Source organism: Python bivittatus, unplaced genomic scaffold, assembly GCF_059951505.1.
Source record: "Python bivittatus isolate LINGU-HERP-01145 unplaced genomic scaffold, Pbiv_v1 ctg000320_np1212, whole genome shotgun sequence".
NCBI classification, from domain to species: Eukaryota; Metazoa; Chordata; class Lepidosauria; order Squamata; family Pythonidae; genus Python; species Python bivittatus.
The window spans coordinates 8429875-8446967 of NW_028277052.1; the positions used below are offsets into that span (position 1 = coordinate 8429875).

The following is a 17093-nucleotide window of genomic DNA, read 5'->3' on the forward strand; positions in this document are numbered from 1 at the left end:
AGAAGTGACTTCCAACCTTCATCATAACAAGTATAAACAAATTTAATAACTCTTCATTCCCCCTATAAGGTTAAACAGATAACTCTTCATCCCATTTCCCAACCCTTATCTATAAACAAACCCATAAAACATCAACTTTTCAACGCTGGTGTCAGCAAAAGGTCCATAAAGAATTGCCAGAACATTGCAAAAAAAAAAAAAAAAATCTTATGTTAACCTTGATCAAACAAGCCAACTTTATATTCCTTTGTTTTGATAGTCTTAATCTTTAATTCAATCAAATATGGTTGTAGGATTTGAGTTCTCTCCAGTTCTTCTTTATCCCATTGCACAGATTTCTTCAAGGTTTTAACAAGCCTGTTTTGTAGATCTGATAAGAAAATTTTTTCCAGGTCATTCTCTTGGTTTATCATTTGTATTTCCCTTTTAATTTTTAAAACTTCAGCCAGGTTTTTTTGTATGTCCAGTAAAACGCCCTTTCCAAATCATTTTCTTGGCCTGTCATTTGTAGTTTTAGTACTTTCTGTCTTGTCAGATAAAATTTGTTCCACATCTGTAATTCCTTCATTAACATAGTTTCTTTGTTAAAGAATTAACAAAGATTCTTTAAAGATCTCTTCTAATATTTCTGATGTTATAACATTTTGTATCATTTTGTAAGTCCCAGTATTAACTGACATTAAAAACAGGGTTGTATTTTTTTTTTCTTCTGCTTAGAATCTTTAGTCCCCTCTACTGTCCAGTTTCTAAAGCCATCACTTACCTTTGTTATGATTTGCAATAACTAGGATAGCGAAAATAAGTCTGTTTCCCATGAGAAGCTGTCTATTTTTGTAGTTAATTCCAAAATCTTATAATAAAAGTCAGCATTCCAAATTCACCTGGACCCTTAATCCATTTATAGCTTTCTATATGTAGTTTATAGCTTTCTTAGATGAAAATCATTTAGCTTTTTGCTGTTTATTTCAAATTCTTTAAGTTCTTAAGCTTATAATTTTTCTTTTGTTCAGAGTTGAAGATAAACTCACCCAATGAAGACTTTTCAACCTTGTCATTCTGAAGGTCTCTAATAGGTTTAAGATGGTTAATAGGCAACTTCTGAAAGTGATTAGAAAGTGAGGTTTGCAAATCTAAGTGTCCTTTAAAAGGCTCCACCACGGTTATAAACAACATGGCTGAACCAATTGTCTCCTAGTGCTCAGACCCATGGAAAGCTGCTGTCGTGCGGTCTTCTCACAAGGAGCATTGTTCAGAGCACATGTGGGTGATCTCCTGTCCTCTGCTCATCCAGAGAGGTTCCAAGGAACTGGTCTACTCACCTGTTCCTTGGTCTTTGCTGCAGTCATTGGCTCCACTTGGCAGAGCTGTCTTCAGTTTGCCATACCTCCCCCAGACATCTGGACCTGAGTAGTGTTTGGATGGGAGGTCATCAGGTACCAGGACCATAGGCTAGACTTGGAAGTAAAAAAAAAAAAAAAAAATCCTGGGAGCAGGCAGTTGCAAACCTCTGCTAAAAAGTATACGTGGACCTGTCTATGAAATCATCAGATCAAGCTTGATAAATGAGGCCGTACCTTTTATGTGTAATCTTCTCTGTTTCTACAGCTTCTTAGTTGTCACTAAGAGTTTGCTCCCTAATAAGAGAATACAGACTTGTGTTTTCATTGAGCAGAAATCTGAGGAGGATAAAATCACTTCTCCAAATACAGCTGGTTCCCTAACTAATCGCCAATTATATCTTAAGGCTCAGAAGTCAATTAAGGGATAATGGGTTAATCTTCACTTCAGCATCACAGTTGTGGCTTGAAAATTTGCAGTTGGTCACAGCATAATGTGGAAACTAGACAGGTGATCAAATCCTGAATGTGGTAATTGAGATTCCAATTAATTCAATAAATGTACATCATGCTGTGAAGCCTGTATATTTAGAATAATGCCTGGCTGAGTTTGTAGGGGCTTACTTAAGGTAAATGTTCATCAGAGGCCAGTTGTCAATAATTGGAGAAAATATTTAGTATCCCAATATGAAATGCATTTCTTTGGGAGCAAGTACTGCTTTCTATAAAGCACATTTTTTTGAATTTACATATATAAGATTTCAACCTGGAAATTATTCCATGTGGGTAAACCTAATATTTCATTTTAATTATGGAGGGTAGTTTGAGCACTGAAACTAGGAGGAACTAGATACCCTACCCCCACCCCAGAGTTATATTCTGAAATATTCTGGTTCAGTTTGATGTGGCTAAACTTAGGTTTGAGGCTGAAATGGCATCTCTGAGTCATGCGGATTTAGCAGGGAAGAAATGAACGCTCACTTAAGAAAGCAAAAAAAAAAAAAGATTTCAGAGTCTGAAGACGTGTACGGTGGCTGTTTTTAGATCTCTGGGGGATCTCCTGGTTAATCTAGATTTTTGAAGTTCAGCATTGTCTCTTTTGTATATGTATGTAAACACACACCCATACCCTCACCATCTTTACTCAGTAATAAAGTGATTCTGAATTCAAAGAAGATTATACAGAAAAATACTCATCTGCCTCTGTTACCATATTCTCAACGAACCAGAGATGTTACTCTCTTTTTAAATTGCTTTTGGGGGTGGGGAGACTAGTCTTCCTTTCAAATACATAAATATCTGAGCATGCTCATGCACAGACACACCCACACAGAAAGATCATTGTGAGTTGGGGAGTTACTTTATATGTCATTGCTAATTTAGAATTTTAAAGAAATATACAAGTAAAACTTGTTAAAAAAACATTATTTTGTCTGGTTTAACATCTTTTTGGAGTAACATTCTTAGATGATCCATAAGATAACAGCATGGATTCATTGGAGTAAATTTCTACAAAGAAGTCATTGTAACCTAGCAACCACTTCAGAGCTGATTTAACTATTTCCTGGATGTTAATACCAAACCTTAATTTATACCCAGAGAAATCAAATTCTGATTTAAGGTGAGGCTCACCTCTGGTAATGGGGGAGGGGGGAGTGTATATGTAAACGGATGGGGGGTAGATCCTCCCAAGTCTAACTTTATACAGTTTTGTAAGTCTGAAACTTTGAAAAAACGGCTAACTAATCTTGTGTTTTTTTTCTTTTTGCTGATAGTGATGATGGTTTTCTAAAATGTGCAATTTCATACAGCCACTATATATGTCCATCACTGCTACTTTGGGAAAGGAAATATTAGGGGAAAAAAGCATTTTTGCTGTTTCCTGATGGAAAAGATCAGCCATAGGTCCCCAATATTCCAGGGTGCCCTAATAGATAGAAAACTGTAATTTGATGGGTTTGCAGGTGGGTAAAAACAAAGATCAGTTCTGAAATTCACTGGGTGACCTTAAATTTATCTCCATGTTTCTGCTTATATCTTCCCAAACTGGTTGTTAGACGAAAATGAGGCAAATTCATTTAAATCACAGTTATGAAATTCTGGATGGATAAAGAGGGCAGCATATTTGGGGTTTGAAGACTTTGACATCTTAAAACTCAAAATGCAGATATTAGGCTACTAATTAAAACCAGCCCAAGCAATAGCTCTGAAACTGTGTTGGGGACTGCCAGCCACAGTGTAAATATCTGGTGGTCACTTTACAACACCCTCTATAGCTTGGGGCCTGAGTATCTGAAGAATTGCTCTCTTCCCATCAAAGGAGCTGGTATATTGTCTGTAGGTCCCATTCCTAGAAATCCACCACTCATCTTTTGCAGTTTAGTGGGATGTGATGGAGAATGCCTCCATGCGTTTGCCTACCTGATGTTAGATTATTCTGTCTAAGGAAACTTCCTTAGTATCTCCTTAAGACTTTTTGACTGTCCAGTGACTTTTAAGATTTTCTCAGTCTTTTAAATTGTCTCATGAATTGCTTTTATTCTGTAAAGTAATTGTTTATGAAAGGGTTTTACAGAGCTGTACATTAGGCTGCTGAACAATCAGAATAAATGGCAGTAGATCAATACAACTTTTTTGAAGTATGAGAGTACTCAGTAAAACAGATCATAAAAGTCCTTTTCAAGTAAGAAGTCTGTTCAACACAGAAAGAGATGAAGCTGGTTAGATTATTGCTTCTGCTTTGTAAATCATCTGATGTTTGATTTTTAAAAGATAAACCTTAATTCTGTTAATTATTTAATTAGGGAGAATGTATAATGTTAGAGGAAAGAAAGGAAAATATCCATGCAGTATATCTGGTTGTGTATCCAGGTCTGCCTTAGAAGCTTTCTTCTGGTCCCACCACTCTTCTAGGTGGTGGATAGTGACTCTAGATAGGAACATCATCTTTATTACGGTCACAGACTAGAATTACAAATAAAAATACATTAAAATACATTGAAATACATTAACAATACATTAAATGAAGTGAACCGAACATGATAATATATTTACAGATTGGTGGGGTCATCAGTGGACAGTCAAAATCTGCCTAATTTTGCAGACAGTATAACAAAATTTAGCTACGTTCAGGGAAACTAAATCATTCTGATCAGATAGCAACAACTGGACATAAAAAAGATCAGAATTCCCTGGATATTTTAATCTTTTTTACGTCCAGTTGTTGCTATCTGATCAGAATAGTTAGGAACATGTCAGTAGTGGGACCAGGTTTGGAATAGGTTGCTCAGGAAATTGTATCTGGTGCTTTGTATTTTTCTAGTGCCGGATTTAAAATCCCTTTTTTTTTTAAGGCAAACTTTTGGGAGGCTCTTGGGTTTTTGTTGTTTTTAATGTTCTTCTGGGGTGCTTATGCCCTAGTATTCTTGTTCATTCATTAATTTAATCCATCCACTTGAGTTCCCACAAGGCTTTGGTTAATAAGAATAAGAGACAAATTGTGTCCATGTTGGGAAACAAAGGGTTTGTTTTTTGTTTTACACGTGAGATATACTGATTTTTCAGTTCTTGATTTTATTTTTCTAGTTTTAGTTATGTCATGCTAAAATATTTTCTGTGAACTGTTACTGCTATATTATCACAATTGGGTCATATTCTGGAAGATCCTGTTTCTGGCAGCTGTTTGGATTTCAGCAGCAGAAAAACCTGACCTTCCAATGTTATTAATTTCTTTTCCAGTAATCTGTGAGGCAGCAGTAGTGCTTGCTCCCCCCGCTCCCCCCCGGTTAGATGTTATGGCTCAGAATACTGGCCTCAATTGCACTCTCTTCAGCATTTATGATTTCAGGGGGATTTCGTTGGCTTGCAAGATGGAGCAGGAAAATATCAAGAGAAATGAAGCAAGCCTTGGAAGTGAAACAGAATGAGATGGTCCTTTTATTCCAGGCATTGGATGGTAGTTCCCTATTGCTTATTTTGCTTTTTGAATTGTGGCAGCCAGTCGAGTGCCTAGCCTGAACACTGTCCTGCGTGCATCTCCTCCCTCCCCTGTTTCTCTTGGCACTCGTTAGGCTACATGGTTCATCTTGCAGGACCTTTTCATAGCAAGAGCACAAGTGAGAAAACGAAAGGAACTTCACTGATTTCTCCACAGCACAAATTCAGCATGAAGTGGGCAATGTGGAAAAGGCTAACTGGGGGACCAAGGGACATCTCTGTCCCTCTTCATAGGTATGTTCATCCAAAGGGACATTGGAACTAGGAAAAGGGGCAGCCAAATGAAATGTGAGGTTTTTAATTTGATTTCACGACACGCTGGAGTTCTTGCATTTCGGAGCTGATGCCTGGAAGGTTTTTTCAATTAGTTGCTGGGAAATAAGGACAGCCTTAGAATTCATAGGCCTTGGTTGGAATTCCAGCCATGGAAATAATTGGTCATTGTAGCAAGGATAAGTGTAGACTGGATGGGAAGGGTTGCTTTTAAAAGCATCTTTGGGGCAGAAATCTTTTCACAGCAAAAGATCTTAGCGATAGAAGCAGCAGGGAAATATTTTGAGTGTGGCAGCATTTAAAGGTGCCTTTTAAGAGAATCAATAGGTTTTATTAACTTCCATGTGTGCTATTACTTAGTGTAGTAGCAAGAGTTTTTTTTTTTATATGAACCTCAGCTGCAAAAACTGAGGGAAAAATGAAATCCATTTTCTTTTCCTCTATTCAGTTTGAAGATTAACCTTTTGATGATGGATTTTTGATGCATTGTAAAATTGGTGCCTATAATCAAAGTTATGATAAAATATAGAGGTAATAAAATTAATTTCAGTATTTCATATTGCTTCAAATAACAATTTCAGTCTTCTTAAATTGCAAAGAAATGACAGCATTTGGAAACCAGCTAGAAGGAATAGTATTTTTACATATAATTTTATTTACTTTCGTTTCTAGTACCCACATGATTTGATACAGAATGCATTATGCATATGTCCTGTACGTTTGTATATGGCAGCACTGTTATAAAAGTAAAGTTTGTTGGAAGCAGGCTACAGGAAAACTTTGACGTACTGTATGTTTCAGTGTTTCTGTTGGAGTTGAGATTTTAAAAACCTTGATTGCTTTCAGATTGTGTGGTGTAGAAAAAAAGCTGGCAGCGAGAAAAAGGCCCTTGTGTGCCATATGTTAAGAGTGGATGAGAGAGAAAACCTTCTTTGGGTTGCGGAAATTTGAGGTTAAAGATTGAGCAGAGGATCATAATTGATCTTATTTAAAATATTTTAGGTCCATTTTAAGAGTAAAAAGTATCCCAAGATGACTTAGAAATATAGATAGAATGAAAAGTAGAGCATAAGCATTATAATAAAAACCACCGTACAATAACAGTTAATATATTGCCCTGCATAGAGCATTAAACTCCATTCAGGGGAATGCCTGAGCAAACATAAGACCTGACACATCCCAAATGAAACCTGTTCCTGACCACTGCAGAAAAGGCCCTTCAGAAACCTGGTTAATGGCATTTAAAGAATGATAAGTAAGAATGACTGGATTCAGATGGTAAAGAGAGGGCAGCTGATGTAGAGATATAGGCGCAGGTATTGCTCCTTTAGGCAACCATTTATTCAAATCTTCTCCAAAAATGTGTTGTGAAGCAATGCAATGATGAGAAATTCATCACCTCTTTTGGTTCCACCGTTTATTTCTTTGTGTACACACACACACACACACACACACACACACATACACACAGTTCTACCCTAATCTTCAGGTATTCATTGCTTAATAGATCTTGTATTCATAAATGTGCAAAGCTTTGTCAGAATGATTTCTGTTGTAAAACCCCACTTCCATCTACTAGTTATTCTATTTTCAGTGACTTTGCTTTTCCAGTATTGTGATTGGTAAAGTATTCCTAAATTTACACTGTGGAAACAGTTTATGTAAATATCTGAAACAATTGTGTGGCATTTGTTTCTCATAGGTGTAGTTCTTGTCTTTCTTCCAGAGCTGAGCTACCGGTTCTGTAAAATCACACAAGTCTTTCTTGGGCTATAACTAATCTCTGGCTCCTCCAGATCGCTTGTAGGAAATGTGTTTTTTAATATTGTTTCCTCACTCCCCAAGAGGAGTTTTCTTTATGTGAATTACCACATTTCTCCTGGAGAGAAGTAACAGCTTTGCTCCACTGTAGATGTGTCAGAATTTTTGCTTTTCTTTTCTTTTTTTACATGGGAAAGCATTAAACGTTTTATTTTCCTTTATCTGAAGTAGAATAATCCCAGAAGGGTTTGTACAAGGAAGCAGTCAAAGAAGATGGCTGTTTTTTATGTTTGAGACATCATAAAATTAGGGCCAGCTTCATAGTAACAAAATTCTGTTGGTATTTTGTAATCTTTTTGACAGGCCTAGTTCAAATATAGCGCCCAGTCGCTCAAGGCTGGCTGGATATTCATTCATGCCTTGGTTTTGCATAATGTCCTCCCTAGTTAGGAACAGATCAGTGTTTATTTGCTATGTTAGCAATGGTAATAGCTTGTTGACAAGCTGTGGGTTTGGATGCAGTAATCAACTAGAGCTTGACCTTATCTAGTAAAGGAAACTTTAAATTAGGGAAGAGTTACAGCTCTGTGATTTAGAGCACATGCTTTGCATGTGGAAGATAATATATTCAACCTCTTAACATATCCAGATAAAAAAATCCTGCCAGTTTGCATAAATTAGGGTGTGCAGTCCTTCAGATGTTGCTGAATGGTAACTCCAGCAGTCCCAATCAGTGGTGATGGATTCTCGGTAATGAAGTGTCTCCATGTGTAGAAAGGTTACTGGCTCTCAGTTGAAATTGGTGTCAGGGTAGAAGGACCTATGATTTGACTTGATAAAAGGCAGTTTCGTGTATCCTAAATTTCTGTCCCAGCTTTCACATAACATTCATGCCAACTTGCATAGTGGATGATGTACATAAATAGTACATGAACCCCCAAATCTCTGCATGTCACAAATGTGTAATGGCCAGGGGAGATTTTATCAGGGTATTGGATTGCCTGCAGAAAAGCCTGATCATCTGGGCACCCAATATATGAATATTGTGTTTGTAGCAGTGAAACTGAATTTGCTTGATTATCTTAAATGTCTTCATTTGAGAGATCATTCAATCTGAACAGTCTCTCTGTTGGCATTTGGATAGCCTCTAGAAATCTTGCACAAGCTTGATATTTCCCCTCATTCTTTTAATAGCGTGGGGTATGTGTGTGGGTATTCTAGAATCAAGGCAGGAAAATTTACTCCTCTGCAGCCCACAAATGGTTTCCTGGATTGGTACTTTGCATGCTTTCTTTGTGGTATATTTTTTAAGGACAGGATTATCTGCATATTATTGTGTGTAACATGCCTTGTGGTGTGACCTTTATTTTCAGTTAAGAATGTGATTACAATTTTAGTTTCCTTAGGCAGTTCATTACTGTCTTTACTGTGATGGTAATATCTGTTACACAGTTTGTGTGAAAACGCCAGCTGCTCTTCTACAGCCATTGTTCATTTAGTATCTTAACTGGGCTGGATTGTCAGCCATTAAACAGTTTTCCATGGCAATAAAAAGCCACTTGCACTTTTCTGCTTGTGGAAATGGGAAGCCTACATTTTTTTCTCAACTGGAGAAAAAGATACGTTGTCCATTGAGTTGCAGTAGGAAGAGGTAATAGTGATAGACATCTATACTGAATGTGATAAATTCTTAGCAGGAAGTATTGAATGGCATGTGTCATGCTGGTAAAATATGGTATAGATGATATTTGGCAATTTGTAACTAGTTGATGGGGGATTCAAATCACTGCAGTATTTTTGAGCTCCCCACATTCAGTTGAAGCTTCTGAATCATCTAGAAAGGCAGCACAATGCACAGCACCACATGTGATTGGCAAGCATTAATTGCATTAGGGCTGAACAATCTCAGGCTGTTTTTCCCTTGATCAGATTGCAACTTGGGTCAAATCTAAAAATACTGTGAATCTGCATAAATGGGACTGCAACTCCATCCAGCTTCAGTTGAATCCCCTTTCAGATTAACAGGTTTCCCCACTCATAGTACATCAGTAGTCTTATTTGGATTAAGCTTCAGTTTGGTCATTCTGTTTAATCCAAAAGCACTTGTTTTGCTTTTTCCTTATAGATTCATCTTAGTGCCAGCTGAACATTTGTTTGGCATGCTGACTCGCAAGCTTAGATTCTTCCATTTTGGAAAATATAAAATTCCATACTACATGATGGAATAGGATATTATTGCCAGATAAAGTATCAACCTTTCCATTCATTTCTACTTTGGCTGAATGTTACTAGCAGTTGCATGCCCACAGAAAGCAAATGATTCAAACAGGAATAATCTCATATTTATTTATATTTTTATATTTTTATTTATACATAGACTTATCCCCGCCCATCTCCCTGCAATGGGGGACTCATACCTTACTGTTTGTTAGTGTCATGCTAAGTCCCAGGTATCAGTCTGAAATGACCTGTAACAGGAGTTACATTGGGAAGTTAGAACACAGGAGGAATTATAGCCCAGGAGTAGATTAGAACTTTTGAGATGAAGCAAAAACTCAAGACCAAAGGGCTTAGAGATCATGCCAAAAGTCATGGCGAAGGACAGCAAAGGATATATATGTGGGAATATATCATAGATCAGGAAGACCTGTGATAGGAAACCATTTTACAATCCCTTACCTCCAGCAGGATTGAATGGGCCACCTGGAGCCAGTCCAGGGCCTGTAAGAACTGGTAAACTGAGGATACTGAGATATTTTGTTACAATGTTTTATCCAAGTTAAATGCCTTTTAAGCAGCAAAGCAACATATAAATAAAAATTATAATGAGGATGAAAATTTATATAATCAGTAGGACAGTAGTTCTGGGAGAGACAGAGCTTAGAATGACTGGATACACCTTCTTTTATGCCTGCCTTTCTTCGGTCCTTCCAACTCACCCACCACAGATGATGGAGAATTCTTACCAGAAACCTGATTGCTTGAATAAAGCATTTCAGAAGACTGTTTACATTTATTGAATTCTGCTACAAAGTATCATGTTACAGTTTTTTAAAAATTATATTGGCATTTGGAAACGTTTTATTATTTAATCTTTAAAGATGATTAAATGTCTAGATAGAAGATTGCCTTGAATATTGATGGATTTGTCACAATGTTTCTATGAATCTAGTACTAAAACATCTGATTACTAGGAATTTTAACTTCTAAAACTTACTTGTACTGTACTGGCTTTTTAAGAAGTTTGATTTAGCAAGATGCATGTTATTGGATTTATACCTGAGTGTAGAATGTTTCCAATCTATTAAACCCAAAACCAAATATAAATATAAACATAAATACAAATATGGTTTCTTTGATATAAAATGCATTTTGAAGCAAGTTGGATTTAAATGTTCTACTTTTTATATGCTTGGCTTATCTTTGTTAATTGACCTAGTCTTTCTGTCTCTCCCTTCTTCAATACCCCCCCTTCCCCCACCCTGCTGGTTGCTTGGAATAGCTTTCACTCCCGGAGGAACAGAATGAAGTAACAAGAAATGGCTGTGAGTCCAAGGAACTTGTCTACCTAGTACAAATCTCTTGTCAGGTAAATAATATGACTCCTGTTCCCTTGATTTTATGAAAATGCATGAGCTGAATGATGCTTGAGTGATTCTTTTTCTCACACATTTCCCATTGTTTATATTATGTGAAGTTAATATTGGGCTTCACAAAACTTCTGAGTAACTACTAAATTGGATCCACTTCTCCTGGAAGCACAGATTTGTTTTTATTGGACCTGCATATAGTGAGAAATTAAATTGTATTACTTAATATCCAATGAAGTGATGGTTCAGGCTTTAGTCAATATGTTTTTACAACCTATGCTAACTTATTAATAATTTGCAACTAATAATGTTGAACAAAGCTATTTGATGGGTAGAGATGAGTGTATACTTATGGGATTGGTTATACCTGATGCATTTATGTCTTTCAGTTTGATTTTCAAGTTTAACATTCTCTTGCTGGTGCAGATAAATCAGAAAGGAATTATTTCTGTGATTAGGAGACTAAAAATAAAAAATGTGGATTAAACCACATTTGCTCCTTATCATAAACTTTAGGAAAGTTGTATCTCATGCTGTCTTAACAAACTGGGGATGGGGGTGGTGGGGGTGGAATAACGTTGTTTTGAAATGGGAGAAGTCATGTATTGACTATTTAATATTTATTAAGTCTGTATAGTATGTCTGAAGTTTTTCTTTGTCCATTTTTATTCAATATGTATATTCCAAAAAAAAAACCTTGTTGATTAATATAATGTATACATATACAAATGCCCAAAGGAGAAGCGAAGACGCTGAGATTTCATGGTTATTTAAAGTCTGAATATTCATGGCCATCTCATAGAAACCACAGTGCCTCAATTTTGTCAACTGAAAATGAAAATTTTGAAATGCATGAAATAGCTGATAAAGTTTTATTGCATCCAACTGGATTCATATGCATTGGCTCTAACTGGATAGTACTGAGGTAAAAATGTTAAGCATATCTGATTTTTTTTAGAGCTGTTAAAAAGTCCCACATTTCTGCAAATCTGGTATTTAGGCACACTCACACACAGTGGTCTAATAAATAGAGATCCAGCTATAGTGTGAGAAAGTCAAGTAGAGTTATCTGGGCTATGGTTTTTCACAATTATCTTATTTGTGGAATTTGGGATTGTGAATTCAGCATCCTGAGAATATTGGAAAAGGAAACATGAATAAGCTTATTGCTAAACCCAGATACATTCAGTAAAATCCAAGTCAAAAAAAGAGATACCAGGGCTGGAAGGAGATAGTCAGGGCTGGAATTTAGTTTAGGATGTACTCTTTTCCATCTCTCTTTGATGGAAAGAAACAGAGTTCTTTTAGTTCTTCATCATGATCTCTGTATCTGATGTAAACCTGCACAGTAATTCTAGTCAGAATTTTCAAGGGCAAAAGGTGTTCTGGTGTGTGTGTGTGTGGGGGGGGTCTCTTCTCCTTATATGATATAGCAAGGCATGGCTCCCATGTTCTGTGCCATGACTGGCGTAGAGAAAGGACAACACAACCATCACCTGAGAGGGAGGGTGGGTTTTATTAATTCGCAGATGAGAAAATCTCAGAGGACGTTAATTGCAACCTTGAAAATGCATGCCTTTCACAGTTCATGCTGGAAGCAGAAAACAGCTTTAGAGGTTTAGAATTTTAATCCTTGTGCTACAGGGCAGAGAATTTGAATATTTGTGCTAACCTATAAAGGCCTTTGTGGATTTGAGCTGCAATATTCTGCATACCCCTGAGCTCAGGCACTGAGATATACCTAGTGGTTAATCATAAGAGGTCTTCTGAACTGTAGTTCCAATTACAGAATATTCTTTCGCCTTCTTGTTCATCTGCCAGATTTTCTTTTTAGTCCACCTCTTCCTCTAATATTTATATTGCTATGAAGTTTTCTCAACTTTTTTTAAAAGGATATTCTGGAGAGGACTGTTTTAAGCTCTGCTGATTTTAACAGAAAGGTTGTTTTAACAGTTTTAGCTGATTCATTATGGTGTTCTTCATCTATCTTGGATTTTATCTGCATTCTTGTTATTTATAGACCAGTTATCAATAACCAATACACATAGTATGCTGTATTGAACTTGATTTGAGGCAAACTTAAATATTATCTGTCCCAGGAACACCTTTCTAAGAATACAGCAAGTTTGATTAATTACAGCACACTTCCTCTTGTAGGAGAGGGAAAAAAATCTGTTTATGTGTATACAATGCCCATTTGCTAGGGCTGATATGTAATCTGTAGCCAGGCCTTAAGCAAATGTTGTTGTTCCTAATAGAGACAAAAGTTGACATTCTCCTAGTCAACATGTCTGCCACTTTTGAAGCAGTAATCTACATCAGGGCAAAAAAGGCCACCTATTCACAAAAGGAAATCAACGTGAATATTTAACCTAAACACAAGTCTTGGGCTTGTCATCAAAATATATAAAATCTTCTTAAAAACCAAGTGTGCTAGCAAAAGAGTGTCATTGGTTAAATTAGGCCCAGAAATTAGCTTATTAGTTTGGCATATATCCATGTACTTTTCAGAGGCTCTGGCTGCTTAGAAGCATTTTGTTGCAAATGAGAGGAGCATTGTAGAAAGCAAAAGAAATGAGTCATTCTAGCAATAGCCGTTTAAAACTTCTGGACTGGAAAATTTGTTTCTTTCCCTTCAGTGAGTAGCTTGCTGAATGCACTTCAATTTATCAACTTAGTCTGTAGCTGATAAGTAGACTTTTAAAAAATCTACAGCTTTCACACACTCCACCTTTAACATGACCTACTTGAAATTCTCTGACTTCTAGTCCCACTAAATATTAGTGGTCCAGAAATACCTTCCTTTTTTCCGGGGGAGGGGAAAGGTGGGAAGGGGGAGAGAGTTCATAATGAGTTTTCCTAATTTTTTTTCTCTCTTGATGTTAACATGCTATATTTAAGTTATCATCAGAGAGTTGCTTGAAACAAATGAGAAGGGCTTTTGACTAACCAGACAACATTGTTTTTCCACTCCACCACCTAAGATTGGATATGAGTGAGAAATTCTACTCCTTTTCCTGCTTTCCCCATACATCATCAAAGGACCCACATCTTTTCTAGGCTTGCAAGCTGCTTCATAAGTGGTTTGCTACATGTTCATGAGGAGCTACCTCGCTCTGATGGGAAAAATGGCATGCCCTTTATGGTTGTTGTAAGGCTTGTAACCAGTGGGAAAGCTCCAATCATTCTTTTGCTTTAAATAACCTGAAAAATTTCTCTTGAAATAAATACATTTCATTCTTTGTAATTATTTAGCTGTTTGAAGGTAGAAGACATAAGGGAGAAGACATTCCTGTCTCTTTGTTTTTGTATGCCAAGGTATCCTTGCACAGGGTCACCTTTAGCATTCTATCAAAAGTGACCCTATGGATAAGCTGCTTGGTGAGAAGTGTTCTGATATCCACGACCACCACCGCCACCGCCACCACCACCACCAAACTGATAAACAGTAATGTTTGAACTTTGCATTGGAGGATTAAATTGGGTTGGAAAGTGGTATATAATTATATATTGAAAACCGGGGGAAATAGTTTCTGCTAAGGCGAGTCTAGGAATTAAATAGCTAAGAAGTAAATTTGGGATTAATTTATTGGCTAGCCAATTTTGCCATATTAGTTATTTCTCCTGTAGTTGCCCAAATATGGAACATCTATTTTTTCACAGACGAATCTACAGTGTATGAACATGGACAAAACATCTCCAGCACATCTGTTGTTTGTTTCATGTATTCTGTATTTTCTTTGCAGTGGCTGCACATTTAAAGGCTTTTCTGTTTCTTAGCTAAGCTAAACTTCAGGTCAGACTTGCTTGCTAGATTTATTTTCCTTGTTTTCATCACACTGAACAGTGTTTTAGCTTTGATAACTGCAGCCATTTGTTCCAGCTTGGTTTTTCTCTCCCTTTTAAGTCTGAAGAGATATTAGGCAGTTCTGTTGAGATACCAGACAAAAGGCTAGCAATTACTGTTTCAGTGAATGATGTACCTTGGCAGTTCTTTATCATGGAGTAAGGTGGTGTTTAACTGTAAATTGGAGAGAAAGGTTATACCAAACTGAGTCCCACCATAACATAATAGGTATGAAGGTAAAGGCAAAGTCAGTAACTGCATGGACATGTCCCCGTTGTTGCTTTTTGGCCAAAACAGAAGTGGTTCGTTATTGCTTTCTTCCTGGTAGTAGCTGTAACTGAACTCAAAATCAGTTTCCAGTTTGATTCTCTTCTACCATCAATGCAATATTAGACATAAATAAGCCACAGTCCCCAAGACAGTTGTTTCGTGCGGGAGTGTGCATGGAGCCTCTTCCTTTCGAATCCTCAAAGGAGCCACATCTTTTCTAGGCTTGCAAGCTGCTTCATAAGTGGTTTGCTGCATGTTCATGAGGAGCTACCTCGCTCTGATGGGAAAAATGGCACGCCCTTTATGGTTGTTGTAAGGCTTGTAACCAGTGGGAAAGCTCCAATCATTCTTTTGCTTTAAATAACCTGAAAAATTTCTCTTGAAATAAATACATTTCATTCTTTGTAATTATTTAGCTGTTTGAAGGTAGAAGACATAAGGGAGAAGACATTCCTGTCTCTTTGTTTTTGTATGCCAAGGTATCCTTGCACAGGGTCACCTTTAGGAGCATTTGTTTGTTTGTTTATCTTGCAGTTTTTCTAGTGTGTCCAGTGCAGAAGCCTTTGGGTAGGTTGTAGTGTGTTACAGAGATGGTATTAAATGAGTTCTACCTTTTCAAGGTACCTTTATAGTAGGATCAAAATAATAATCGAAAAGCTGTAAGTAATAAAAGTATAAGCAATAAAAGGCTAAACAAATGTATTAGTTTTAACCTGGTCCCTAAGACTGATCCAATTGGACTGCCAAGCAAGGATTCTAGAAGGAGATGCCTTGATAGAGAAGGCAACCTAATATCAGAAAATGGAGCCATCAGAAAAAAGTGTTATTAGTGATCATCTTAGAGAACAGGTAAATCATTCCAAACCAGACGCTCCCTTAAATAAAATAAAAATTAATTTATGATTCAAACAATACTTCTAGGGCCATTATTATACTAATTTGATGTTAGATTCAAGTTGGTAAATATTACAACCGTAAATAAGAAAATTAGTTATCTTCTTCAGTATGATTTGGTTAACAAGATAAAAGATACAATTTTATCAGCTGTATAAAGATGAAATTCTGTCCTATAAAACATCATAGCTAGCTTTCTGTGGCTATGTAAGTAATGTAAATAATCTTTTTTACACTACTCTGCCAGCTATAGAAAGCTACAGAAAGCCAGCTGTAATGTAGGATTATTTACATTAGCATTATTGAGAGTATAAGGCAGTAAGATAAGAGAATAAAGTAACTCTCAAGCATTCAGTTCAAAACATGTGGGAAACACATTCATTGTTAAACAGCCACTGATCTCTGTGTAGCATATATTTTTAAATGCTTCAAGCTTGTCCAAGCATTGTCTTTAACAGAATAATAGTACATTTTCTGGAACGAGAGCATTTAAACTGAAGCTTTCTAATATACTTACAATGTTTACATTACAATATCTTTTATAAAAGTTTTTTTTTTTTAAAAAACTGCAAATTGCCTTTAGATTTCTTGTCTTCCTTGCTGTGAAATTATGGCAGCTTATGGAGGAAAAGCAAGGCATGATGACATGTTGACTGTCAGAATACAATTTATTAAATAAATTGCTTCTGTTGGAATGTGAAGGTGATAGCTGAGTAAGATAATTACTATAGCTACAGAATAGCACCGGTGCACTATTACTATATTTTATTTTGCTTGCTACAATGTGACTATGAACTTACCTGTCTATGTTGAAAAGTTATGGGACATTCCAGAATAAAGGAAAAGCATGACTTGCAGGTGTGGTTGCGAACATGCAGACCATCCAAGAGCATAGCCAATGGCGTAGCTGTGAAGTAAACGAGCAGGAATGTTCCTCTGAGTTGGAAAGGCTGCACGGCTGGAATGTTTGCAATGTAATAACCTGGCTGTCTGCCAAATAAGCTAATTTGAGGTAAATAAAACATGCCTGGCTTGAGCTGCTGAATGCTGAAGTATACTAATTTCTTAAGGTGAGAACAGTTGTAGCAGTGGCCAAGCCAGCAAAAGCGAAGTTCCAAACCGAAC

General features: G+C 36.7%; 1 protein-coding gene across 1 annotated transcript in view; it reads left to right on the forward strand.

The window, feature by feature from the left end:
- ARHGAP32 (Rho GTPase activating protein 32) overlaps positions 1-17093 on the forward strand; it is a 152922-nt gene that overhangs the window by 77070 nt on the left and 58759 nt on the right. Inside the window, exon 5 of the mRNA XM_007425400.4 lies at positions 10870-10956. Coding sequence (XP_007425462.1) covers positions 10870-10956 — 87 coding nt within the window. The remainder of the gene's footprint in view (positions 1-10869; positions 10957-17093) is intronic.